The 27593-nt window shown below is 39.9% G+C and overlaps 3 protein-coding genes across 3 annotated transcripts; all 3 read right to left on the minus strand.

Moving 5' to 3' along the window:
- Positions 1 to 1528: 1528 nt before the first annotated feature.
- On the minus strand, positions 1529 to 7643 carry leng1 (leukocyte receptor cluster (LRC) member 1). The gene is made up of 4 exons (XM_080038916.1): positions 7133 to 7643; positions 6391 to 6579; positions 4715 to 5028; positions 1529 to 2487 (listed from the first exon to the last, which is right to left on the minus strand). The coding sequence occupies exons 1-4, from the start codon at positions 7262 to 7264 to the stop codon at positions 2268 to 2270; spliced, it is 855 nt and encodes a 284-aa protein (XP_079895042.1). The 5' UTR covers positions 7265 to 7643; the 3' UTR covers positions 1529 to 2267.
- Positions 7644 to 8442: 799 nt separating this feature from the next.
- On the minus strand, positions 8443 to 15480 carry tmc4 (transmembrane channel-like 4; the record flags this gene model as incomplete). Its single annotated transcript, XM_080039593.1, has 16 exons — positions 8443 to 8535; positions 8693 to 8771; positions 8877 to 9032; positions 9224 to 9354; positions 9462 to 9645; positions 9760 to 9857; positions 10392 to 10515; positions 10984 to 11141; positions 11239 to 11397; positions 11515 to 11662; positions 11932 to 12077; positions 12536 to 12621; positions 13048 to 13197; positions 13976 to 14124; positions 15081 to 15273; positions 15432 to 15480. The coding sequence occupies 16 exons, from the start codon at positions 15478 to 15480 to the stop codon at positions 8443 to 8445; spliced, it is 2103 nt and encodes a 700-aa protein (XP_079895719.1).
- A 757-nt stretch (positions 15481 to 16237) lies between these two features.
- Positions 16238 to 27376, minus strand: mboat7 (membrane bound O-acyltransferase domain containing 7). Its single transcript, XM_080040073.1, has 9 exons — positions 27256 to 27376; positions 26145 to 26224; positions 24265 to 24394; positions 23495 to 23621; positions 23219 to 23375; positions 22688 to 22883; positions 22230 to 22382; positions 21497 to 21673; positions 16238 to 18031 (listed from the first exon to the last, which is right to left on the minus strand). The coding sequence occupies exons 2-9, from the start codon at positions 26218 to 26220 to the stop codon at positions 17641 to 17643; spliced, it is 1407 nt and encodes a 468-aa protein (XP_079896199.1). The 5' UTR covers positions 26221 to 26224; positions 27256 to 27376; the 3' UTR covers positions 16238 to 17640.
- Between the last annotated feature and the right edge of the window lie 217 nt (positions 27377 to 27593).

Genomic DNA, 27593 nt, shown 5'->3' on the forward strand with positions numbered 1-27593 from the left:
TTTTCATAACTGACTATATCCCCCCATCTCCCTCCTCATCCTCTCGTCCTTTCTCCAGCATCACTGACATGTTTTCAACCCCCCCCCCCCCCCCTCCCCCCACCCCCGTCCTCCACCACCACCTTCTCCTCCGTCTCCGCTCACCTTCCCTCTGCGGGGCTCCGAGCGCTCTCTCCGGGCTGAGGTACGACATGATCCCCGCCAGCGCTACCATCACCCAGCAGTGTGGCCGCATCGTCGCCGCGTCCGGAGAAACAACAACAACACCATCCGAGCGAAGCCGCCGACTGTCGGTGTCGGTGTCCTCCTCTCTCCCGTTCCCCCCGCCACGGTCTGTGCCGTCTCCCCCCTCCCCTCCGTTCAGTCACCTCACCTTCCCCTCCTCCTTCTCTCCTAATAATAAAAGAGCGTCTCCTTGTTGTGCTTCCTACCCCTCCTCCTCCTCGTCTAATCCGCAATTAAGCACGGTGTGTGAGGTGCTCCATTGTGCAGCATCCTCCGTCCGCAGCTCGTCGCTCACACATTACCGCTCCGCCACCGACCGCTGAAGACAACGATCCGTATTTCTCCCCACATATATAAATATATTTCTCTCTCTCCCCCTCCTCTCTGTCTTTCTGTGTATAGCCTATGTCGGAGGTTTGTCTGTGTTTTTCTCCTCTGCCAGCCTGCTACGTCAGACCCAAACGGCGCGCATTGTCATGGTCCAGCTCATCCAGCATTTCAACGCCATCTAGAAAGGAAATAAATAAATAAATAAAGACATCTGTACTAATATTCCCATAGGGAGTTTATGTGGTGTTCAACAGTTGATATTGATCTCAAATTGGATTATTAATCTTGGTATCACTTCACTATTCATTGTGATCATGGCATCCTGTAAAACCTAGAAATATACAATTGCCTATTACGCTGTAGCCTAATAATAATTGACCGCGCCTACAAAGAGTGCAAACCATCTTTTCATTAGAATTATGAACATTACCCCATATTATTTATTATTTACACGATGAGCAAAAATGTAGGTGATTGTTTTTTTCTTTGTTGATTCAACCTCATGAACATTGTAGATATGTGATATAAGTGGAGTGGACTTAGCCTACTAAAAATAGCCATTAGGTGTAACCCAAATCACTACAAATTAAAGGGTAAAACTAATTTTAACTGAACGAGTGAACATTTCTTGTTTTAAAAGTATCATTTCTAGGTTGAATATTTGTACACCATATTTGTTAAGATAATTTACAGCAATGAAAAAAAGCCAGTAAATCTAATCTCATCAATGTCAATGTGATAAAATATTCCTTTTTTAAGCAGCAGACATTTTGACTTATCAATGTAGGAAAACTGCACGTGTTATTAATGACATTAACTGATGGCTCAGTGAATTTATTCAAAAAATCAACCTCTGTCCAGAAAAAAAAATGGCAGTGTCCTGCAGCGAAAATTAGGCAAATTATATGGATATGGCTTTATATCGCTTTTAAAAACAAGACAAGAGTGTTATGAAATAAGGATGAAGGGACTTTATTACTTTCAGAAATCATTTAAATCAATTTCAATCATCTGTCACAGCAGCTGTATGTTGTAGAATTGTTTTTATTTAATTTGTTTCTTAATTAATAGAATTAATAATAATAATCAGTGAAAAATCTTCATTGTAATTTACCGGAGCCCAAGGTGACATCTTCACATCGTTTATTGTATCAAACCAACAGTCCAGAATCTAAACAAATTCCGCTTTAAGTAATATTTGACAAAGAAAATCCTTGAATCCCCACATTAAAGTAGCTGGGAACAGAGAATAGTTTGCATTTATGCTTGGAAAAAATTTGAGAAATTATGAGATTTCTCTAATTAATCATTCAACTAATCGCTATTATTGTGCATTCACTTTGTGCTGATTTTCAATCGACCTTTACAATCCATTAGGCTTCATTCTGCCTGTGATGGCCAGTCTGCCCTGCTCAAGTGATAAAGAGCAATATGTTGCAGCGGAAAAGGTAGCTGCAACTGAATCTGACCTCCTTGCAAGACTTCCCGATTCTGGGTGAACAAAAAGTGGCCATTCATGCTGCCCCTGTATTAACTTACTGACAACAACGTGACCAGGTTACAACTATGTTCTTAATGTGGCTCTAAACCTACTTTGGCAAATTTTCTACGTTACCAAATTTGTTTTCTTCATTTGGAGACACACTGGTCACAATATCTGTCCATTATGCATTCGTCACAGGTCCTCTCCTCACACAACCGATGAAGAGAGTTCAAGATTTTAAAATTTCTTCTCTCCAGCTGTCTCGATCCCGCCTTTGACGCTTTCGGGCAAGTTCTGGGAAGTATGCGCTATTGTACGGCATCTCCCTCTCAGTTTTCTCTCCTCCCGATCCCTTCCCTTTGCCGTTCCTCTGGTCAAGCAGGGCCTGGGCTCTCCTCCGTTCTTCAGCCTCCCTCTGTAAACGCTCAGCACGTAACCTTTCTATGGTGCTGGACGAGACAGGAAAGACAGATTGTTTAAAATATGTTATATCACACCGACACACGGCAATACTTTTATTATTTGGAAACTGACATGCGTCTACAAACAATGTCTATAGTGCTGTGTGAAAGTTTGTGAACCCCTTGAACCTTTTGGAATTTTATTTATTTTTACCATTATTAATTAATTTTTATCAATACCAGTATTTTTTATATGAAATAACAGATGTTTGTTTATCAATTTAACATTTTTCTTTTCCAGAAATCAATTGTTAAAATACATAAAACAAATGATTTGCCAACTGTTGTATGAGCAAAAGTTTGTGAACCCTGAGCTGCATTGCTTAAATCGAGCAGGTTAACACAATCAGATGGGCCAAATTGATTGATGAAATAGACCAATGTAATGAGAGATCTTTAGGGAAGAAATTGGGTGGCACTAGATAAAACAGAGATAAAACCAGGTCAGTTTAGGCTCACCAAAGTGAACTCATACAGGTCAGACATGCTAAAAGGGAAAAAAATCTCAGAGGATCTCAGGAATAGAGTTTTGATGTTGCACATTTGTCTGGGGAATGCTATAAATTCATATAAAAAAATTGAGCTCCATCAGTCCACCGTGAGGCAAATCATCTACAAATGGAGAGCTTTAAGAGTGACTTAACATCTGCCTAGAAGTGGACTTCCTTCAAAAATATCCTCAAGCGCCACAAGAAAAGTGATTTTTCAGGTAAAAGCCAACCCATTTGCAGACAATTTGACACCACCATTCTTCACTTGGGAGAAGGTTCTCTTTTTGCCCAAACATGGCGGTTTTGGTTATGACCAAACAGTTAAATTTTGGACTAATCTGTCCACAGAATAAGACTTCAGGTATCTCCAGGTGCTCTCTGGCAAAGTTGTGACAAGCAGTTGTTGTTTTTTAAGAGCAGAGGCTTCTTCACCAATCCTCCCATGAAAGCCATTTTGACTGAGTTTTCTTCTTATTGTGGAACCATGCACATCTGTCCCAGATGCTGCAAGTGAGGTCTGCAAATCACTAGATGTAATGTTTGGGTTGGCTTTTAACTGAAAAATCACTTTTCTTGTGGCGCTTGTGGATATTTTTGAAGGAAGTCCACGTCTAGGCAGATATTCAGTCACTCTTAAAGCTCTCCATTTGTAGATAATTTGCCTCACATTGGACCGATGGAGCTCAAACTTTTTTTTAAATAATTTGTAGCTGTCCCCAGACAAATGTGCAGCATCAAAACTCTATTCCTGAGATCCTCAGAGATTTGTTTCCCTTTTAGCATGTCTGACCTGTATGGGTTCACTTTGGTGAGCCTAAACTGACCTGGTTTTATCTTTGTTTTATCTAGTGCCGACCAATTTCTTCCCTAAAGATCTCTCACTACATTGGTCCATTTCATGACTCAATTTGGCCCATCTGATTGTGTTAACCTGCTCGATTTAAGCAATGCAGCTTAGGGTTCACACATTTTTGCACATACAACAGTTGTCAAATAATTTGTTTTATCTGTTTTAACAATTGATTTCTGGAAAAGAAAAATGTTGAATTGATAACCAAACATCTGTTATTTCATATAAAAAATACTGGTATTGATAAAAATGAATTAATAATGGTAAAAATAAATAAAATTCCAAAAGGTTCAAGGGGTTCACAAACTTTCACACAGCACTGTACATATGACAGTGGTACAAAATCTCAAGGCAATAGTTACAATTTTTTTGTCCCCTTCCACCAGCACTAGCCCACTAATTTGCACATTACAGTATATCTCATTAAATGTAATCCTTAATCCAAAAATATTTCTTGACTGCAGAAAGTTACAGTTTCTGGTAATCAAATATAATAATAACAACAATAATAATAATAATATAAATGTGGTACACAATCCCTGGGAAATGACAATTTCACACTGCTTTTTGCAAATTAAACAAACCGCATAAGACATGTAATTAGCTAGCTTTAGAGGTGCTGGTTGCTGCCTTTGTGCAGGACCAGGCTGTTTCCCGTGTTTCCTGTCTTCATGCTAAGCTAAGCTAACAGTCTGTTGAACTATTCCTTTAAAACTTGAGAATTTAGCAGCAAAAACAGAAAAGTAATGTTCACCAAATGTAAATGTTTTAACTTACTGAGCTGAAAATGATCTAATAGTATAAGTTGTCATACCAGATGCTTCATAATTTACTATGGGTTATTATATTGAGTAATAAAATAACTTGACTTTACCTCTCTCCACTGCTCCTCTTTACCCCTCTGTCTCTTTTCTCCGATGTCTTGCTCTTGTGGTGTTTTCTTTCCTTTACAGCTAGCGCTTTTTTCATATCTTTCAATGGGTCTAAACTATCTTTCAATCTGCGATCTCTCTTCTCTTTCTCCTCTTCACTTATTCCCTTCTTCTTTTCCTTGTCTTTCATGGCTTCTTTCTCCTTCTCCTTCTGCTGTTCTTTGTCTTTGCCAGTTTTCATGTACCACGGAGTGACCTCAGTCCCTGGTTGGGGGCCTAAAGACACCAGCAAGCCAATGGCTCGTTCCTGCTTCTCCTGTGATAAAAAATAAACAAGGAAAAACAAAAACAATTCAAAATTGTGTGACAGCAGTGCCAAACAACTCTTTAGCACATTTGAATGTTGATGAGGAGGGCAGAAATTGTGAAATATTTTAACTCTCAGTTTGGCAATTATCAGAAACATTTTGACATTTTGCAGAGTTGACAATAAAACTAGATCACATCCTTACATTTTACCCCTTTTCCCCGAATTGGCAATTTTAAATATCTGTCACAATATTTAAGCATCATGTCATGTACAGCACTGAAATTAGGGGTACAAAAAATTATGGAGCATTTTGCTTGTAGTTGGGGCAGGTTGGAACCCCTCACTGCTGGATACTGCTTCATGGGACATGAAATAGAAGACACGCATTTCACCAACCTTATTTGAGTCGGTCCAGTTGCGCATTGTCAGACTTTTAAAAGTCCTGTGAACGCAGCACAAATGCACCAAACAACACAAACTTTTTTTTAAAGTTTGCAGCAACAAATTAGAAAAATAGTTTGTGGTCATGTTTTGCATTTCTGCATACAATTTGATTGCACTCGAGGTGTCTGTGTGTTTGTGGTAAATCAGCCCCACTTTTTTTGTTGTTGCAGTGTCTATGTTTGTGGCCAGCACTCTGGTTGCGCTGCCTAACAATAACAAAACAACATGCAGGAGATTGTTTCCTCCTTTGCACAAAATAAAGCAGAAAATATCGCTCCTCCTGTTGCTCCCGACAGCAACTGAAGCGACACGGACGGGTGAAATGAGCCCAGTTGCGCATAAGCAGATTTTCGGCAGTGATAGCAGCACAAATGCTCCACAGAAAGCAATCTTTTTTTAAACGTTTGCTATGACAAATGAGGAAAATGGCTCTGTCAGTCTCTGGCCAGGTTAGGTATAGGGCCATGTGACATTTTAGCGTGATAGGTCAAGCCGTTGAGGAGAAACATTAGGTATGACAGACATAAAGACACACACACTGACACACAGACTTTCCTTGAATTATATAGTTAGATAGATAAAAGATAGATAAATTAGATAGATGAAACCATCTCCATCACAAGTGAGCACACAGACTGTTAATGAAGACAACAAGATGTAGATGAAGCTCCAGGGAAAAATAATAATAATTAAGTGGACTTGTGATATGTTTTGTTTTGAAAAAAATCTAAATTTACGTCACCTTATCGTATCTAAATAACTATGTGAGTGAGACGTGTAGAAATGATGGCTGAAAGATTTAAAAGATGCAGAAGAAAAGCCACTGCCATTTCCTGCATCACTATGGTTGTGAGACACAGGTTGGTAACAGAAAACTGCTTCAGTGTACTTTGTAAAGTTAAATTTAGAAAAGCATCACCTCACCTGCTCATCTTTCTTTTCTTTGAGATAGTCCTCATTCCCCTTCTTCTCTGAGGACTCCTCCAGGGGGAACAGATTAAGGTGCTCCAGGGCTCCACTTCCTCCACTCTGCTCTTTAACGTCTTCATCCTTGCTCCCTCCTTCTGACGGAAGAGCTGCTCGGGATTTCCTTCTCAGAAACTCTGTACGTGCCTGTTAAGAGTAGTGGTCGTTAGCCCAAACTAGAAATATATGAACAATTCTTTATAAACCATCATAGGTTAAAAAAACAGGAGTTAATTGTTACTGGTGTTAAGCTTAAATGCTCCTCAGTATAGATTGTACAAATCTCCGATGTCTACTGGAGGCATTCTTACAAAATATATTACTTCCATGTTTTGTTTTGATGATGGCTCTGTAGAGCAGCAACTAATAGTCTACTTCACTCCTAAATATCTTAAAGGTGTTTGAGAGACACTAGGTTGAGATATGGTGAGTGACTGTGAAAGCCACATCATATGATCGACCACATCAATCATCGACATTCCTTATGTTTCTTCACAAATATATAGATGTTTGGATAAGTCAAATATATGGAGAGTAGACTCTTGTTGAACTTCATCTGACTTAAATGGTAATAGAAAAAGCCATTGTGTTTAATGGGAGGTGATGGAGCTGGTCAGTACCAAAACAACTTAATCTCAGAGGGCTCAATAATACTATCATCATCCCGGGATTTAAATGTAGCCTTCAACACTAGGGTCACCTCTTGCTCGGCACGGTCCACGCGACGCTTGGCCTCGCGCTCCTCCTCTGCTGCTTGGGCTTCGTCCTTTCGCACGCGCGCAACATTGTCCTTGTTGCGGACGTGCCAGCTCTTCTTCGGAAGGATGTTCATTTTGTCGCCTTGGCGACTGTTGATTGATACTGTCCGCTAGCAGTCAGCTAGCTGAACAGGCTAGCGTTGACTGAAGTGGGAATCAATGAGCAGTGAATGAGTGCAGCCACACTCCTTTAGTCCCTAAGACTGGGACGTTTTTAGCAAGTGGTGCTGAAAATTAACCACATATGAAGATAGTAAAAAGGAGAAATGCCACCCTATTAGTGTTTATGTGCTAGTTTGCTCCCCTCGTTAGCCAAGGTTTGCTACTCTCAATTTCACCCTACACTTTAACGACACAGCTCCGAGCAGAGACAATTAACCTGCTCCCTGGCTACTGACTCATAATTCTTTCTTATCTTTATTTAACATAAAGAAAACAGGACATAGGCTAAATACTGTCACTAACTTGCTGGGAGAGGAGTTTCTCTTGCTGCAGCCGGAGCCCACAGGAACAAGAAGACCAAAACAGGAAGTAAACATTAGACATTGCAACTCCAACAGTGTGACACTAGAGGGGGCTCTACGTCACCTCATTTTATTATGTAAAAGGGAAAAAGACAAACAACTATACTCATGCACAGACAAAAGTGATGAAATGTTGCATTAAGAGGCATTCAATCGTTTGCAGACGTTGCAATTTAAATACTAAGAATAATTGTTTGTACAAGCCTCTCACACCAACATCATGCAGATCAGCCTTGTATGATCTGATATGGTCACGGTGCGACATTTAAGTGACACATCACCTGTATTGGCTTTTGAGTTAGGTATTTTGAATGACCTGAAATAATGACATACCAAAGAAACAAACATATATTTTAGCATTTGATGCAGAAATTTTTTAAGAGGGCAATATAAGTCATGTGAAGTCAGTGAGTAAAAAAAGTCTTGAAAATGTGTAGCCTAATCGAAATGGCCTTAAATTTAAAAAGGGCACTTTTAATTTAAGGCAAGTTTGTTATTGGTACTATGTAGTATGTAATTTAGTTTAATAATTAGCGTCTTTAATTCAATTATGTTTTTTACAGGATTGTCTGCTAAACCCCAGTAAATATAACATGATAATTACTTTTATCAAACAAATACACATGTAAATAAACAGTTCTTTCATAATGTATTATCAAGTTGTTTCATGATTTAGGTAAGGTTATAAAGAATGTCATTTAAACTAAACATGGCCCCCTATACTTTGTTCATTGATATGCTCCTGCACCCACTTTTGGTATCTGAAGTTGTCGACCGAGCTCCTCAATCTGCTTGACCAAGAACTGCTTATCACGGCTCTCCTGTAAGCCAAAGGTCCAACATTGCATTAGTAACACTGTATGTCTGTAGTATAGGAAAATACAATTTTCCTACATATGCGTACGCATATTTTGAAAATTAAGTACAATTTAATACTTTCTTTGCTATGCACCATACAGGAAAAAGACAACAATTTACCAGTTTAAGCTGAGCTTTTAGCAGGGAAACGCTTTTCCCATAGACGGAGGCTAAAGCGATGACATAACACATAACCACACTGCCAGGGAGAAAGGAGCCATGAATATTATTCATTAAATCGACAGTAACGGATCTCATATAATATGCAGGTCAAATATAGATTAAATAACAGAATAATACTCACCAAGAAAACACAAACAGAGGGATGGAGAAGGCCTGGGAACCAATGAAGAAGAGAAACTCCTGTGTTCTTTCAGAGAGGTTGTAGAACGACGTTGGAACAATGGACCACATGTTAGGGAAGAAACGGAAGGGACCGCAACCCCGGGACGGATAGATCCTGGGTGGAAAGAGGGTAACAGTTATCTTCAATAATGTATTTTCTTTCCATTTTACAATGCTTTACCTTCTGACCTAAACAGTAAAAACCTTAATTTCCACTTAATTACTTTTTTCACAAAACGGTTTTGTCACAGTCAGTGCCAAAAAAAAAGCTGTCTAATATGATTGTTACAGAGGAGATGCACTTACTCAGCAATACTGTAAATCATAGCAACTGTTGCCAGGCCCCAGCCGAACAGGAGTACCACCAGGAAGAAGAAGGTGGAGGTGGTGGAGCGAAACGTCCTCAGTGCTGGCCGACAGTTACTGAAGAGTGTGATCTAAGGAGAGAAAGTGTCAACGTAGGCATTAAAAAAACAGGATTAGGGACGAAACCAAAGCACAGTGTTTGTGTGACATGTTGGCTGTGTTTGAACGCCATCTTCACCCTCTTGCAGTAGAAGAGGATGACAAACTTGACGGTGTTGATGAGTGGCAGCAGAGGACAAAAAAGAGCTCCTGTCCACACAACAGTCTGACCGTAAACCAGCCCAAGCACATTGGAGGGAACTACAAACTCCTGCCGACCAACCCACTGAGCCAGCTTATTGGACCAGTTGTCCACCACCATCCTGACACACACAATAAACACAGTTACAAACACACGGCCAACATGATCTGATTGTCTTTTTAACCAAAATCTGTATTTATTTGCACAATTTTCATCTTATTTGAAATAGACAAACCTGCGTGGAAACTCAACCAGGACGAGCACAGCCACGCTGATGATGAGGTCAAACAGTGTCAGCTTGTACATCTCCTGTCCGACACGTGTTTCCCAGCACTACGGGATGAGACACACATGAAAAGATTACTTTATAATTTTTTTTTTTTTAACTTTTTATTGTGTTCTTTGGTGTTTACCCTTAATTCTTAAATTAGGACTGTGTTGCCCATTGTTGGCACACTGTTTCCCTGACCATAGCATCGTACACACAAACTGCAATTATACTCCATGAACTTCCATCGATATCAACACCATGGTTCAGTGTCAATCTGTCAAACTGAATATGTGTATGTCAGGCAGAATCATATTATATTCTCTCGTTACTCCTGGGATGTGATGTGTTTGCCAAACCAAAAATATCAGTGTGTATGTTGATACAGCTAACTCTGAGTTTACCCTGTGTCTGCAATGTATTGATGCACATGAATTGCAAGCATAATTATTTGCTCATGTTAAAACAGCCATAACAGGATTGTATAAAATGTGTCCATCTCTATTTTTGTTCTCAACCTGGTGGAACTTGTCGAACAGCTTGGAGACTCCTTAAAAACATTTCACATGCACTCAAATACGTTAACATAGTATAATTACCGGGTACACTTTATTGTTGTAATGGCACGTTTCACAACCGTCTTTTGTGTCCCCCTCGCAGGTGATCTGACGCCACAGGGTCAGGAGGAGAACACCCAGACTCACCAAGCGAAGAACAACTGCCCTATACATGGAAAAGAGAAATGACGAATCATTATCAGACTTCTTACGTTGGGTGAATTGCACTTAAATGAGAGATTATTTTGCTCTGAACACATCCGAGTACGTCATGATCTGACACACTCTGGATTATGTTTCTACATCACTGCAACAATGTGGATGGTCAGCAAAAACAAGACTTTCAGCAGCTGTTAAATTGTACTTTAAAAACATTTGATCAGTCAAGTTCAGACAGTGGTGGAAAGTAACTTGGTATATTTACTTTAGAACTGTACATAGGTAAAAGTTTGAGGCACTTTGTAATTTCAATGATCTAATATTACATAAAAATATTGAGAAAAATGTATAAAATATTTTTGAAGCATACATTTGCATTATTTCCTTTCCAATTATTTACCCCACATCCCATTTATCATTAAAAAACACAAATGCTCTGATATAATCACTCTCTCACAGAAACACCAGTGCAAACCTTAACAGTGCCAATATGACAGTATTGCTGGGGGAGTATCGCTCTACCAGGGCGATCTGGTCACACAGCATCGGCACCACAAAGTTTCCGGCGGTGATGACAATGGAAGGTAGATACTCAAAGACCAAGCCCAGTATCCCTTCCTCCCCAGTCTTTTCCTGTGTGACAAACAGGGGAGCCAAACGGTCACCCAAGACTTTCATAACCCAAGACTACCGTTGTTTTTATCCTTACTCTCCTATTTACATAATTTACCTGGCTGAAGCTGGTGGCCTTGAAGATCCCATAGCACGCTGCACCAATAAGCCCTATAGAAACTAGACCCATAAAAACACGTAACAGGTATAAGACAACTTTTTGAGCCAAAGTCAGAGCAGCTGCCCTTTTCTTTATTCTCTCCTCTTCCAGATCCACCTGACAGAGGGAAGGCAAGACGGAGGAGAAGAGGGGTCATTTGGAAGCATAGACTGTGAAAACAGAAATCACATTTTTCGTCCTCCATCCTACAAAGTGGGACAGATCCCCTCTGACCTGTAGGCGGTAGTGGACATTTTTCTGCTTCAGTTTGGTAGCTCGGTCTCCCAGGCAACCGTAGTCCCAGCTGGTGAACACTATCAGGCTGTAGTTGCCCACAGCGCTACCTCCTGTTGCCACAGCAACTCTAGCCGCAGACCCCATGCTGTGCGAGCAAGAGAAGAGAGACACAGGAGTGGGTGAAGGTGACTGAACCCTCCGATTAGGCTTTTTAAAAATGTTAATTGGTTCACTTATCAACCTGAACCCTCTCTGAGAAGGCTGAAAACAAACACACACACACACACACACACACACACACACACACACACACACACACACACACACACACACACACACACACACACAAACACACAAACACACCCAATCTTGATCAATAACACTGAATCTGAAAATGTTTGTTGTGGGACTCACCGTGCAATGATGCAAATGAGACAAAAGGCGAAGTAGAAGACAGCAGTGAAGAGGTATGCCAGAGGGATGTTGTAGGAGAAGTTCTGGTCCTCCACCATTGTGTTGTTGTAGTAGCCATAAAACAAATATGAATACTCCATGAAACCCTGAATGAGGAAGGGAGGATAGAAACTCAGCATGTCATGGAACACGGTTTATTGGGGACACTAAGGCCATGTCCAAAGTATTTTGGAGGATGTGCAGGATTTTGCACAGAGCAGGGCTGGCTGTTTCCCCGTTTCCAATCTTTATGCTAAGCTAAGCTAACCAGCTGCTGGCTGTAGTTTCATATTTACCATACAGGCATGAGAGTGTCACTGTGTAAGAATCTTAGATGAAATGATCAAATAGAACAACCAGAGATAGGCTCTACATTGGACTCATGAACTTAGTAGGCTTTCTCTAAAATCCTGGCTGTGGTCTGTGGTTCAAAAATGCATAAAATAAAACCTTCATAATGTCTCAAAAGTAAAACACTTACAGTATATATATATTTTTTTGCTGTATGTTCTGTAATTGTAATTCTCATATCTTAACAGGTCATTGAGATGCTGCAGTTTCTCACCGTTCCTGAAAGTATGTCAAGGAAGTAATTATAGAACGGCACCAAGCCTTGAGGATTAGGGTCGTACTCCAAGCATTCCTCTGGACCTGGAAAACACCACAAGGGGAAATTTTTTTATGATTTATGTGTGCATTCTGAGAGATTACAGAATTTTTTTATAGATTTCCCTGCATCTCTCTGAACATACAGTGTAGGTCATGTAGTCGCCCTAATGTTTCAAGAGTAACAAAAAGAGTGAGAGAGAGCGAAAGCTAGGGAATAAATCTCCTGCTCATACACCAGTGACACTCGTTTTTCATTTTATTTCTGCAGATAATATCATGACTGCCAGGAAACGGTTGCACCCAACTCTGAGAGAGCTCCCTGGTCATATGAGACATATTTGTGCTAAGACTAAAGGACATATGTGGATATGAAGAACCATTAAAACATAAGGTACCATGTGTTACCATCAAGTTGAGGCAAAATAAAATGTTGTGAGCTAACAAAATGTAGCCAGAACAAGTCTTTACCAGTGCTGTTAGAAGGGCTGGCCTCAGCAGATCTGAAAACGATGCTGGGGATGACCACAAATCCAGCAATAAGTAAAAAGGAAACAAAGTTCAGCACCACCAAGAAACGCAGGAACAGGAAGTAGGACTGGACACCACCTCCGAAGTTCCCTGAGGAAGCAAAGGACCATGATTCAGAATTCATAATGCAAAGATCTATTTTTGTGAACAAACACTGATAAAGGCAAATTAGCCATATTATGCATTGTGTGCAGTGGTATGATGTAACTAAGTACTTTTACCCAAGTACTGTCCTTAAGTACACATTTGAGACACATATCTGTTGATTTAAGTTAATAGTTACTTAACATTTTGCACATGAAAACATTAAGAGTTTATAAAATATTGTAAAATAGCCAACAGTATTGTAGGCTTTCAAGCACACATGAGGCAATAGTCGTTAAATCAATGACTTATCAGTCAAAAATGTATTTTCTAGTGAAGAATTCATTTTAGTATTTGATAAATGTTTTAATGCAAATGGGTCAACAAAATCATGGTTCCCACTTCCAACAAATTGTTATCATGCAAACAATCAATCTGTGAATGAATACATATAAATACAAACTTGTTTATTTCCAGCTACAAACCTGCTTTTGCATGAGTAATAATATTCTAATATATAATAGTAGAACAGTCACTTTTACTTTTAATACCTTAAGTACACTTTTCTGATAACACTTACACAAATTCCCTTGATAGGCCTACTTACATACTTTTAAAATCATAACAATTCTAGTAAGGTATCTCTACTCTTACTCAAGTATGGTTTTCAGCTACCTTTTACACCTCTGGTGTGTAGGACTGTACTGTAAAGACTGGAGGTTATGAAAAATCTTCTCTACCATGCACCTTAATGTTCACCTGAAATCAGAAGTAAAAGGCTTACCTCCAATTTTTTGCAAGGTCTTTCTCCACAGCGCAAAAAAGTAGATTAGTTCTCTGGCGCCGTCTTTTAGTATACGCAGAGATTTGGCCTTTTTCCGTTTCCAGGACTCCCTGCTGGAAACCACGGGCACCTGCATTTGCTGCACCTTCCTGCACATGGAAAAGTTACACTGAATTGACTCTGGAGTAACTATTGGGTATATAATTATGGTTACACTTGGTTTTATGGATCTGACAATAGTTTCCAAATTATTTCAAGCACATTTCAAAGAAATATGTAATTTTGTTCTTATTATTTAGCTAGTCCTTAATTTTGTTTCTGTTTCCATGATACAACTACGTATTGTTTAATGCGTGTTGTTTAAAGTCATTTCATGTATTTTCTGATCTTTAAATGTGGCTTACTTTTTAATTTTTTAATGATTTATACTGTGGGATTTTAAATTGTTTTAATTGTTAATTTATTTTTAAATTTGTGACATCCTCATTAGGCAGTAAGTTATGGACAATGATGCAACTCTTCCTAGTGTTATGTGGAAACTTATAGTCTCCAGCACTCATACATTAACAAAGGACAATAGGAACTGACTTAAATCTCTTGGCAACCTGGGGACAACAGAAACAAGATGTGAGCAGCACCAAACTGATACATCACCCTTTAAGATAATACTGGGAACTTGTTGGCAAACAGTTGCTTTTTAACACACTCCAACTTTTATGCAGCAAAATGGTCTATCATTTGAAGCTTGTTTGTGACCACCTGATGAAAGTCCAATTTTCCTGTTTATTTTTTGGTCTCTGAGGGAAATCTGTCTATTTAGTTGTTGAATGCTCCGATATGTTATCTATTATATAATGAAATTGGTGATATTGAAGGAAAATAGTAAAGTAGTACATTTACATCTGGAAAGCAGAAGATTTGGGTGATCTTTCTCTGGAGGGCCATCACTACTTGCCCTTTTACATTGTCACCTTATATAAAAATTATTTTGTAGTCACTTTAAATTATAGGTGAAAGCAGAGTGATTCATATGGAGTTGAATGGATCTTTCACTAGGAAAAAAAAATCTAAAACACCACCAAACATTTAGAAGTAGGGTTCATACCGCACAGCTTTTTTCAGTGCCATGGGCATAGGAATGGCCCTAATGTCCCGGGGCAGTCCAGTGTTTTCCTCTTCACCCTGGAGCTCGTCTGCAGACGGAGAGCCCAGCTTGAACTGAGGAGAATTCCGATTGGACCCTTGGGATGAAACACGTTGTGACCTCAGCGACTGCTGGTCACCAGGGAAACCGTTCCCTGTGGGCGGTTGAGTGAAAAGAACATGATCAATTTCTGTCAAGGCAAAACATTAACAGTATTTAGCTATTCAGTGGATTGAGGTGTTTAAAATGAACAAAGAGAGAGGTACCACAGGTACCAGTAAATGTAATCCGAGGTAAAATACATAGGCCTACCTTTAGTATTGCCATTGCTCAATCCTTGTTTCTGTGGGTTACTGGCCATTTCTCTGATGCAGTTAAACACAAGCTCTAAATACCTTCCTCTGTAACCACATCCAAAACTTTTAACAGAAACACGTTCAGAATGAAACAAACAGCAAACCAGCTTGTCAAGAGGAAATGCTGCTTATCCAGGAATCCCTCCGCTGTTGTCTTCTCTCATGGACTTTACTCCCTTTGTAATTGACCACACAGGTAGCCTACTTCCTTGTATGATTTAACCCATTACTTCCAAGGAGATAGTCAACACACATTAAAAATTCGGTTAATGGCATAACCAGAAGGAAGAAAAGGTGCCTACAGGAAGCAGATGGGTTAAATCTGTGTTATTGAGCGGTTTAAAGAAGAGTATTTGAGAATATACTGGAAACTTCAGGAATTATTTTGAACTACAATTGTGTGAAGTGATGGGAACACATTTAACCTACCACATTAATGTCTACAGGTTAATATTATGAATTTAACAGCCATACAATGTTTGTTTTATCAAAGAGGAGTAGTTAAGAAGTAGTACATGCAATGTATTTTGGCTCAACTCAAACTGGAAGACTGTGGTGAGGTTACCAAGCAGGTGTGTTTTTGTTCACTACAGCTGGAGGGTTAATGATTTACCGGGCTGAGAACTGTAAAAATGTGATGAATAAAAGTTTCTACAAGCTTGACCTAGTGACTCTCACAAGGTGTTTATAAACCTTTTAGCTAACAAAATATTTACAGATAATACTATCAAGCAGACTTAAAATAAACAAGAGACAAGTAACAATAATGAGCAATTGCTGATATGTATTCCAAAAGTAACAATGTTAACAACATGAGAAGCCAGAGACAAATGCAAAACGGACAAAAGGCTGAGTAATAAATATTCCGGAGAGGATTAATAAACAGATGGACAAGCGTCACGGTGCAAAAATATCAATATCAAAAGGGAACCAAAGGGGTTAAGTTTTGGCACAGAGAGGGTAAAGGGTGAAGGCTAAACACAAAATGAATTTGAAATTCAAATGATCTCAATTCCAGGTTATATTAGACACAGACCTTTGCATTCTGTTGCCAGTTGTGCTCGTGTAAAAAAGAGGTACGGTAGAGTTTTCAAATAGTTTGAGAGGAGTGAAATATTTTCTAACTAATACAGACTTTACTTTGTTAAGGGCAGGATGGCAATTCAATATGATCTTTAATCAACTTTCAGCAGAATCTAATTGTGAAAATATGATCAAGTAATATGATCTTTTTAGACATTTCTAGACATAAATGTTTATTATAAAGCTCTAAAGGATTTTTTAATTTGTTTGGTCAAAACTCCTGATTGTCCATGATTGCAGTAAGACATTTAGCAGTGAACGGACTGTTGCTCTCTTTTACACAACACATTTGCCAACAGTTGCTTACAATTACAGGCAGAACAACAGTAAGAAAATGAGGAAACTAAAGCACAGACAATGTTCAGTTAATGAAATACGGAATGTTGTCATGCTGAAAAGGCTTACACAAAACAAAATCTATACATTTCAAAATGTAATCAGGCAGCAATGCAAATGTAATGTGGACCTCGCTTTGCGCCTTTAAAGCAACCAGTTGAAATTTCCCCAGGCATCAAAATGCTTTAAGCTTCAAGTGAAATAATTTCTGTTTATAATAAGGGCTGCATGGTAATTTTTTTACATTGTATTTGACTATCATGAAAAATAATGCTGCTTATATTGTCAATGGTGGTCCTTTCAAGGGTAATTTTTTGACTCTGTCGTTCCCGTTTCTTAAACAGCATTTTGACATTTCAATGGCCTCGTTGTGACAGTTACACAGCTCACTTAACCACTTTAAGATGGGCCTGGTATCATTAAATACAAACACACATACTGTATAGGCAGAAGAACGAGTGAGAGGAGGAGTTCATTAACTATTTACATCCCAGTTTACACCCCACCCACTCACTATAAAAGTAACATTCATTGAGCTCAAACATTCCTCTCCCAGTGTTAACAGTATATTTCATCTGACTTGTTTACATTTTTGATTACATTGTGTTGAACTCTTTTACACTTTCCCACAAGAAATCTTATTGGAGCTGTGTGCAGTTGTGTTTTTTGTTATCAATGTTGGTGGTAACTCCTCCTCGTGTCCCAAAAAAACTATACGACCGTTTTGCCTTTTTCTGTGCCTCCGTTCAGTCTGTTTTTTCTCCAGGTTTCACATTATCTATTTTCTCCTCCTTGTCCCCTCTCCTCCCTTCCCCTTTCCCTCCCTTCAGTGCCCTGCCGACTATTATGCAGCAAACGGCAATGATGTGCATGCTGAAGTAGGTGGACAACCAGTAGTTGATGGTGTCGGAGGCCTTCAGCAGCACGAAGCCCATGCACATGTAGTCGTAGGCCCTCATCTTCAAGAACCACTGGACCCAGTCGAAGATGTTCTGTCCACGGGGGCCCAGTTTGGACCGGACAGACGCCTCCATGGCCGACTCGGCCGCGATGCACAACGGGATGGTGAGGAAGGAGAGGTAGTAGCCTGCGTGTAGTCCGTGCCAGTAGGCGCTGATGAACATGGTCCAGCCGGCCCTGGTAGTTACAGACAGGAGAGACGTTGAAGTGATACAGACACTGTCATTTCATTTTTATTAAGTTAAAAAAAATTTAACTAAGAAACAGGTGCAGGATCAGGAGGATTTGTGTACAAAAAAAGTTAAAGAGAAGTTTTAACCTGCAAGATTTAAAGTCTGTGGTATGACATGTAAAAATCAACACATGTGCTCTTTCAAGAAATTTAGAGCAAAGTGTATCTGATAATGACATTTGAGGATTAGTGATATTGGCCCTCATTTATCAATTTTGCGTGGAAACTGGTGCAGATTCTGGCGCAAATACCTCCCTACGCCAGGTATCGCGTGGGATTTATCAAACAGGCGTATCTCGCCAATCGTAGCGTACGCCAGGCCATATATTGATAAATGCGGCGGATGGAAACGAGTGTATCACGCCCCTATATTTTCTCCGTTTAGAGGCCTCGCCCAGAGGTTTTACGACATGGATATGCGCAATACGGCACTTCCCTGAAGTAGAAATTGACAGAATAACAGCGAAAGTAGAAAAAAATTAGTTTCATTTCGGAGCATTAGCCTACAAGCAGCATCAAAGAACGACAGAAGGCAGCAGTTAGGAAGGAAATAACTGCTGCGGTCAACAGCGTTGGTGTTGACTCAAAATCGCCACTAAAAAAAGCGTGTTGCTGTTCTGAAATGCAACCAACTGGGGGTGCGGGGCTGCGGGCATAATATAAGTGGTGGAGGAGAAAAAGACGCACCAACTGTCCGATAATGGTCCCCATAAAATAAATACACGTCTGCAGAGATTTGAATGATTAGAATGTATTGGCCCTTTTAGATAGCACTATTCAAAAGGGTTTTAAAAACTAAAAATAACACATTTTGCGTTTGTATGACAGCATGCGCTTGGCACGAGTGGTCAGCCCGGCCGTCAGCTGCACAAGCCGACCCGGCAGCGATCAGCTGTGAGAGCGCCCACCGTCCTGCTCCACCAGCAGATAGGAACAACGTGCCGGTTAACGGTGGAAATTAATCGCTCGCTTTAGCATCAATGACACATTAAAAGAGGAACTAACATCTACAAAGTGCGTCAAATAAATAAAATGTTAAGCTGAATGTTGTGCCGTGTATTTTTTTGTATCATAAAGAGCAGTGTAGGCCTACTACATATTTAATACTTAGGCTAACATTTTGAATGAATGCAGCCCCCGTGCCTCAGTGTCCCCCCAGCTGCTCCAGACGGAGATAACTGCCGCAGTCCCATGCAGCGCTCCTAAGTGGCCGGTGTGTGCACTATTGAATCAGTGCTCCTACTCAGTTGCGCACCATAAACTGCACAATTTTAAGTGATTAATATCTTTATTTCGGTCTGAGCAAACACTGCATTTGTATTATCTTCTTATAATTGTCCAACAAAGTCATCGGCTACCCGGCACAGCCTGCACTGCGAGTCCATGCTGTTTACAAAATTGCGTACACGAGCTGAGAGCTGGCGTGGGATGTGAGCGTATCCTACGCTCACGTCCATATTGATAAATGCCGAGATTTGCGTGGAAATGTACGTACACCCATTTTTCTGGTAAACGCAAAATTGATAAATGAGGGCCATTAAGAAAAGGCTTATTTTTATTAAAGCAAACATTCCTCAAATGGACAAGATGATACATTTTAAATTGGGACTGTTTTCAGCCATGGGTTTGGTTCTCTGGCGAGTATTTACTGCAGCAGGATAATAAAAGCAGGACCAATAGTGGAACATGTCACAGTCTGACACTGGCTCTCACATGTGTTTTTAAAATGTTTTGGACAACAATGGAAGATGTTGGCACAGAGGAATAAGCTACTTCATCAGGCTTTGACTACACAGATGATACTAACCACTAGGAAAGGTTTATTATTGGTGGTATTCATTTACTGTTATAATGACAAAAAGACACAATGGCCCTCATTTATCAATTTTGCGTAGACCAGAAAAATGGGTGTACGTACATTTCCATGCAAATCTCGGCATTTATCAATATGGACGTGAGCGTAGGATACGCTCACATCCCACGCCAGCTCTCAGCTCGTGTACGCAATTTTGTAAACAGCATGGACTCGCAGTGCAGGCTGTGCCGGGTAGCCGATGACTTTGTTGGACAATTATAAGAAGATAATACAAATGCAGTGTTTGCTCAGACCGAAATAAAGATATTAATCACTTAAAATTGTGCAGTTTATGGTGCGCAACTGAGTAGGAGCACTGATTCAATAGTGCACACACCGGCCACTTAGGAGCGCTGCATGGGACTGCGGCAGTTATCTCCGTCTGGAGCAGCTGGGGGGACACTGAGGCACGGGGGCTGCATTCATTCAAAATGTTAGCCTAAGTATTAAATATGTAGTAGGCCTACACTGCTCTTTATGATACAAAAAAATACACGGCACAACATTCAGCTTAACATTTTATTTATTTGACGCACTTTGTAGATGTTAGTTCCTCTTTTAATGTGTCATTGATGCTAAAGCGAGCGATTAATTTCCACCGTTAACCGGCACGTTGTTCCTATCTGCTGGTGGAGCAGGACGGTGGGCGCTCTCACAGCTGATCGCTGCCGGGTCGGCTTGTGCAGCTGACGGCCGGGCTGACCACTCGTGCCAAGCGCATGCTGTCATACAAATGCAAAATGTGTTATTTTTAGTTTTTAAAACCCTTTTGAATAGTGCTATCTAAAAGGGCCAATACATTCTAATCATTAAAATCTCTGCAGACGTGTATTTATTTTATGGGGACCATTATCGGACAGTTGGTGCGTCTTTTTCTCCTCCACCACTTATATTATGCCCGCAGCCCCGCACCCCCAGTTGGTTGCATTTCAGAACAGCAACACGCTTTCTTTAGTGGCGATTTTGAGTCAACACCAACGCTGTTGACCGCAGCAGTTATTTCCTTCCTAACTGCTGCCTTCTGTCGTTCTTTGATGCTGCTTGTAGGCTAATGCTCCGAAATGAAACTCTTTTTTTTCTACTTTCGCTGTTATTCTGTCAATTTCTACTTCAGGGAAGTGCCGTATTGCGCATATCCATGTCGTAAAACCTCTGGGCGAGGCCTCTAAACTGAGAAAATATAGGGGCGTGATACACTCGTTTCCATCCGCCGCATTTATCAATATATGGCCTGGCATACGCTGAGATTGGCGAGATACGCCTGTTTGATAAATCCCACGCGATACCTGGCGTAGGGAGGTATTTGCGCCAGAATCTGCACCAGTTTCCACGCAAAATTGATAAATGAGGGCCAATGTGACTTGAAATAAAATTATTTGATAAAAAAAAATGGAGCTTAAATTGTATCCTTGCAGAAAACTCCCCACTGATGGATCCAAACTGATTAATAACAAGAGAGAATGATTAAAAAACACAATTTGAGCCACTATGAATGGATTATGAATGAGTGCAGGGATTCATGCTTGTAAAATAAGCAGAACACATAAAAACTTACCTGAGAGTGTAGGACTTGAAGGGGGAATTGGGGTAGATATAGTGATGCAGCCACCACTGCACAGTCATGTTCCAGTAACGCATGCCATGTCGCACTTTCACGCAGAAGTCGGTGTTGTAGCAGTCAATATTCTGGATGGTTCTGAAGTCAAATTTCTCTTCGGCAGTGGGATCAAGACTAGACACAATGGAGAAAAAAAAATTAGGAAAAGAGAAATATGAGTCACAAATACCCACTTCAAACAACACAAATGTGAACAACTTACAGACAAGGATGTTAGCGAGCAATTCTTTAAAGGTGCACTTTAAAAAACAATTGGTGCACTTTAAAGGCGCACTATTCAGTTTCAGGACAGGGGCAATTGTTTACATTTACAGAGCCTGCAGTTAGCTTACAAAACATAGTTACTCTACATGTAATTCTTAGTATTGAAATATTCTATCATCATATATCAAAACTAAATTATTTTGAGGAACCTGGAACCAAATGTTAGACGAGGATATGTTTGTAAACCAAACTGTGGGCCCTGCTGCTGTAAACAACAGCAGTGAAACTGTAACTTTACAGGAAGCTTTCTAACTTCAAACAGTGTTCCAGGGATCCAATTTTCCTCTGACAAAAGTTTGTTTATTCAGTTATGAGAATATATCTTAGAAAATGTTCACTTCTCTGACACATCCAAAGTTACATAGTGCACCTTTAAATATACTTTTCTAGTCTTCTGACAATGTACCTGTAGTTGACGGTGGGTCCTCCACCGGGTTTGGACAGCGCCTTTTCTGGATAGCAGCCCAGACCTGCACTGATACAACCAGCTTCAGCTCCGCACCACGCTGCATAGAAACGCATCCTAAACACGAAGAATACTGCAATCATGTAGAACCACCTGGTGAGAGAGAGAAAAGAAAGGAAGACAGTTGATGTCAATCATCTTTACTTTAACAAAGGACGGCAGGGATATTAGTAACAAATTTGACCCAAAATCACTGCTTTGCTTCAGTCATTTGTTTCATTTAATTTCCCTTACTTTATGACAAACTACAGCCAGAATCACAATTACAATGACTTGTCTACCAGTTCAATTTAATAAATATTATTAAACACATTTAGGAAACATATTTAGGTTATCGTTTTGACAAGATCATGTATTGCATGTGCAGTCTCTTCCTAATTACACTTGTTATACAATACCTAAAGAAAAAGTTTTGATCCAGGAATTCTTCTGTGCGAACGTAGGCCAATGGAAACACAGAGTTGGCAGCGAGGAAGAGAGCGCCGTAGACAGGAACCAGCTTCAGGCGCTGCAGGCACGGCACCAAGCCAGGCAGGGCCTGTGGGCTCGGCTGCCCCAGCCAGTCAACGAATGTCTGGAAGCGAAAGAATGGACCTTTGGGGGGAAATGGAGAGATGGGATAAAAGGAAGATGTGCAGCGTTAAGAAGACAGTAAAAAAACTAAAAACGGACGATGGGGATAATGCGAGACACAATGGGGGCCGGTGGAGGACAGTGGGGTTTGAAAGAATAGACCACAAGTTATTTTAATGAATACTGAAAAACATATGGACTCACAGGATGTTGGACAAGTAGCGAAGAGTGAGACAAAGAGACAAAGGGTTAAAACTCATGCAAACACAAATGAAGATCAACAGCAGATGAATTTAAACAGCTTACACACAAGCAACTTCCTTTTGAGAAGTGTCCCACGTTTTACGCAGACTTACCCGTCATTATGCCGACATAACAGTAGCTATAGGACAGAATATCGTAGAGGGAGGGCTCCTGTAACAGGCCACCAATCACAGGAGACTTGGCAAAAGAGCTCACTTCCGTTTTCTTCTCCACGTGGAAACTGCGCACCTCGTTCGCCAGGCTCACCATCTTCAAAGCAGTTCAAAGTTCAAAGCAGAAAAGAAACATCAATGAAAAACGATGGACAGATGGGTAAAGAAACTGCGTGCTGCTGCAACAGATGTATCCACTGACTGGCTTTTCTGTACCTTGAGAGTGAGAAGTAGCTGGACGGCGTTGGAAAAAGGTGTGGGAGCAGGCAGACCAAACCAAGTGACCAGACGGAAGAAGAGGAGGTAGAGAAAGGTCCAACTGAGAATCAATGCTGGTGCGTGCCTTGTAAACAGAAACAAATGCTATGAGTGAGGTTTTGTCTTTTCCAGTTCATGAACTACTTCTGTTGTCCCCTTTGCACTTATTGTAGTGTGCCGTGCACAACAGCTAAAACGATTACATCGTTAATTGTTTAGTCAATCCTTAGAAAATGTTTTCTATTTAATTTATTTATCTATTTGTTTGCACATAAAACATAATAATTGTTAAGATGTGATATGCAATCATACAAATTCAGGAGTATCCAAGCACTCTTTCACTGAAATATATAGATGAATTTAAATAAGTAAAAAAATTACAAAAACAAATGTATCAAACTGTCAACACTGTAATAGGGAAGTTATCAATATTTCTCAAGTTGCAACAATTTTGATAATAGATTCATCAATTGAGTTAATTTCAAGTTAAATGCCAAAAATGTCTCATCTTTCCAATATTAGGATTAGTTGCTTTTCTTTGTCAGATATAAAGTGAACTGTATTATCTTTAGGAAAAACAAGCTATATCAAGACATCATCTTGGGCTCTGGGAAATTGTAAAGGGGCATTTTTCCTCGACTTTATGATTGTACTTCAACAACTCCTGATTTCTGTACAGAGTTTGTCACGCACTTCGTTTATACAAAGCATACATGTTGATCTCTTACCGCCAGCTGCTCTTTATAATAATCCATGTTCCAATCACCGTCACCAGAGAGTGCAGTGTGTGGACCTGACAGGTGGCGATGGTGATGGAGAGGCCCAGGAGAAGAGCTGCGCCCTGTTTCACAGGAGGACCTGAAGTGAAAGCAAATGTATACACGTAGATGTTATTAGGGATTAAGAATAGAATGTCTGGAGCACAATTATCCCCTTAAATTTAATTTTATCATTATTATGTCAAATATATGACACTTTTTATCTTCTCACGACGTCCAAAACAGTGTGTCCACAGAGAGGGTTTCAATCTTTCATATGCAATAAAACCTATAAAAAATGTACTTTAATGATTAAAAAGTGCTTTTTTCATCAAAAGCAACACTAAATAATCTCTCATATCAATAACTGTTTTTCTTCAACATATTCATGTTTTATATGGTTTCAAAGTGGTGGGACACTTTTTGTCACCACCGTCAGACAATCCATTAAAATGTAATAAAATCAGCCAAAATAAGGGGCAGCTGTCACTTTGAAGGACCTCTAGTCACATTCTACCTCTGCAGAGTACATTAGAGTCAGACAGGCTCTGATAAGTGTTGTAGTTTTAGAATATTTTACATTCCAAATCTTGAAAGTCCTGCGTCACATCCATAATATGTCAACACCGACTTATTATTTCTGAAGAAGTTATTTGAATTTTTTTGATAATGTTATTTTCCTGAAATAGTTCATATTAGCACCTAACATCAACAGAAAAACCAAATGGCTACTAGAAAAACTCGATTTGTTCTGTTTAAGAAACGTTAAATATGTCAACACCGTCAGACAACAATCTGACGGAGTTGACATCTGACGGTGGTGATAGGCCAATGACGGTAAAAAAAACAAAAGCTGGGAGGTTGTATCAAAGTACGCTCAGTAGCTTAGTATATGTTGGATACATCCATGTAATTTAATTTGCCTAAACATAGGGTTTGTATTTTTTCAACATTGCACCTTGTTTTGTCCCACTTCTCAAGAATCAGTGATATATATTTTTACTGGCTCAATATAGGCACCCGATCTCCGTAGGGGAGGCCTACGAAGATCATGGGGCCTTTCTTTAGCCAGTCATTTTTTTTTGAAAGAACATTGTTCAGGGCCTAAGAAGACCAGGGGCTCTTTATTGAGCTATTTAAAAAAAATCTAAATGTTTATATTTTGTGTGTGGCTTCTGATTGGTCCAATTAACAAGTGACCCACTGGGGACCATGATACTACAGCCTATAAAAAACTAGAGAAGTAGTTTGGTATGTATACTGATATTCAAATGCCATTGACTGAGTGACATGAAGGTTGTGGCTAGGTAACTAGGTAAAGATATCTGAAAAGTTCCAGAGTGGCACGAAAAAGGAAGACTTCAAAGAGAGAAGGAGTTTTGGGATAAGGAATTATTTAAAACATTCCTGGAGCTGACTGGATTTTATAAACTTGTACATTTTTTCTTTCTGCTTTTTGGTAATTCTGTGTCTCCAAATTATCCCAGAAAATAGTACTAAATAGCTCACATAGGACACAGTTGATTTAGTTTTCCTCTCAAAGTGCACCAGATTGATCCGTTTTACTTTGAGAGGTTAACATTTTTCTTCCGGGGGAGCATGCCCTCGGAACCCCCTAGAAGGTCCAGGGTCCCCACGACATTTTCCAAATGTCCTTTGAGGAAACACTCTCTGTGTGTATAGGGTTAATAAAAGTCATTACACTGGGTTTTGTGTTAATGTACAAGTAACCTTGTAACCCATTATTTGGTCTTACAAAACCCAGGGCCTAATGGCAGGTTAAGGCGGGCCTATAACATTTTGCAACATAATTATGTCTGAAATTCATACAACCTGATTAAAATACTTACTGAGGTAACGGAAGAGGAATCCAACAGGGATGGAGGCGGCGAGGACGCCCAAGTACACCAGCTCATCGGGAGACATCACTCTGCTTGCACAGAACTACTGATCAGTTTCAAACTGGCTCTTAGAAAACTACACACGACAATGCATAACACAGATGGACATGTTACAAGTAACACATACAGGAAATACAGCAAAATCCATGATCCCAATATACTGCAACAAATGGGTAATGTTTTTTCCTCCAATGGTTACATACAAAGAGTGAGGGTTAGGTTTAAGTGCACCTTTCAATGTGAGTAAATTGAATTACCCGCCAATGCCTCAGTACTTTTTTCTTTCTTTACAAAGAAATGTAAGTCAAGTCCATTATATATATAGCCCAAATTACCCATAAGAATTGCCTCGGGAGAGTTTAACAATATGCACAGCATAGTAGACCCTCATTCCGTATAGATTAAGATTTGTTTTCATTTAATTTCGCCTATGTTATCTCTATATACTGACAATTGTGCAGTTACTTCTACCAATCTCAAGACACTAATTTACTTTTTTCTCTGTATTTTATTTTTTTACGAATCCTCTATGGATTTCCAAGTAGTGAAAATGTTTATTCAGCATGATCAAATCTTCGGGGCGTTTCAGAATCCTCAACGTGAAGCGAACATCTTCCGGTGATTTGTATGCAAAAGCACTTTATAGCATTATTTTGAATTTATATATAAAGAAAATGTAGATGACATGGACGCCAACATTACAAACATGCACCAGCATGCGGGAGCTCGATGCTTCGGGGTAGGCTAGTCATGTAGGAAGTGTGGCGGTGGGTTGGAGCCCAGGAAAAAGCTTGCGGCTTAAAGCAGCTACTACGAACACTTTCCTCAGGGTTATAGTTATTTGGTATAATTCAACATAGTTTAATTTACTCATGGGTGGTAAAATCACATCACAGCTGTCTAAAATGCGTTTATCACTCTGCCTTTCATTAGACTTCCAGGTGTATGCAGTAACGTTAGCAATAGCAACCTAGCATCACAAAAACATGGCTACACAGCTTTGCACATTTCGAAGAAAATAAGGACAGCACGGGGGTGTAAGAAGCGGTTGAATACTTACAATTATATCGTGTTAAACCAGTTTATATAACTCCGGTCTCCAGGAGAGCCTGCAGTTATATACACTCGCACCACACACAGCAAGTAAGGACCGCATTTACTTCCTGGTCAGTGACGAAAAGTGACGCCCCTTTGTGCAGAGGGACGTACCACTCAAATTAAGGGGTGTCGACGGAATCATTCGGGCTTAAGAAGGCTTTTATAAACTATCTGTTCAGAAGACTGTAGTAGTCAGTTACTAATATCCCAAAGTAAGAAGACAGTAGTAGTCAGTTGCTAATATCCCAAAGTAAATCTTAAAACACTCAATTTGACACTACAACTATTTGCCATCTCATA

Source organism: Ammodytes marinus, assembly GCF_949987685.1.
Source record: "Ammodytes marinus genome assembly, chromosome: 13".
Lineage (NCBI taxonomy): Eukaryota > Metazoa > Chordata > Actinopteri > Uranoscopiformes > Ammodytidae > Ammodytes > Ammodytes marinus.

Excerpts from the sequence above, each read along its gene's own strand:
- leng1 (XM_080038916.1), bottom strand. The coding sequence starts at position 7,264 with ATGAACATCCTTCCGAAGAAGAGCTGGCACGTCCGCAACAAGGACAAT. Across the intron at positions 6,580-7,132 it reads TGGACCGTGCCGAGCAAGAG|GCACGTACAGAGTTTCTGAG; the intron begins GTGACCCTAGTG and ends TACTCTTAACAG. Across the intron at positions 5,029-6,390 it reads AAGAAAAGAAAGATGAGCAG|GAGAAGCAGGAACGAGCCAT; the intron begins GTGAGGTGATGC and ends TTTTTATCACAG.
- mboat7 (XM_080040073.1), bottom strand. The coding sequence starts at position 26,220 with ATGTCTCCCGATGAGCTGGTGTACTTGGGCGTCCTCGCCGCCTCCATC. Across the intron at positions 22,383-22,687 it reads GATCAAAACTTTTTCTTTAG|GTGGTTCTACATGATTGCAG; the intron begins GTATTGTATAAC and ends CTCTCTCACCAG. Across the intron at positions 18,032-21,496 it reads TTCAAGTCCTACACTCTCAG|GGCCGGCTGGACCATGTTCA; the intron begins GTAAGTTTTTAT and ends TGTAACTACCAG.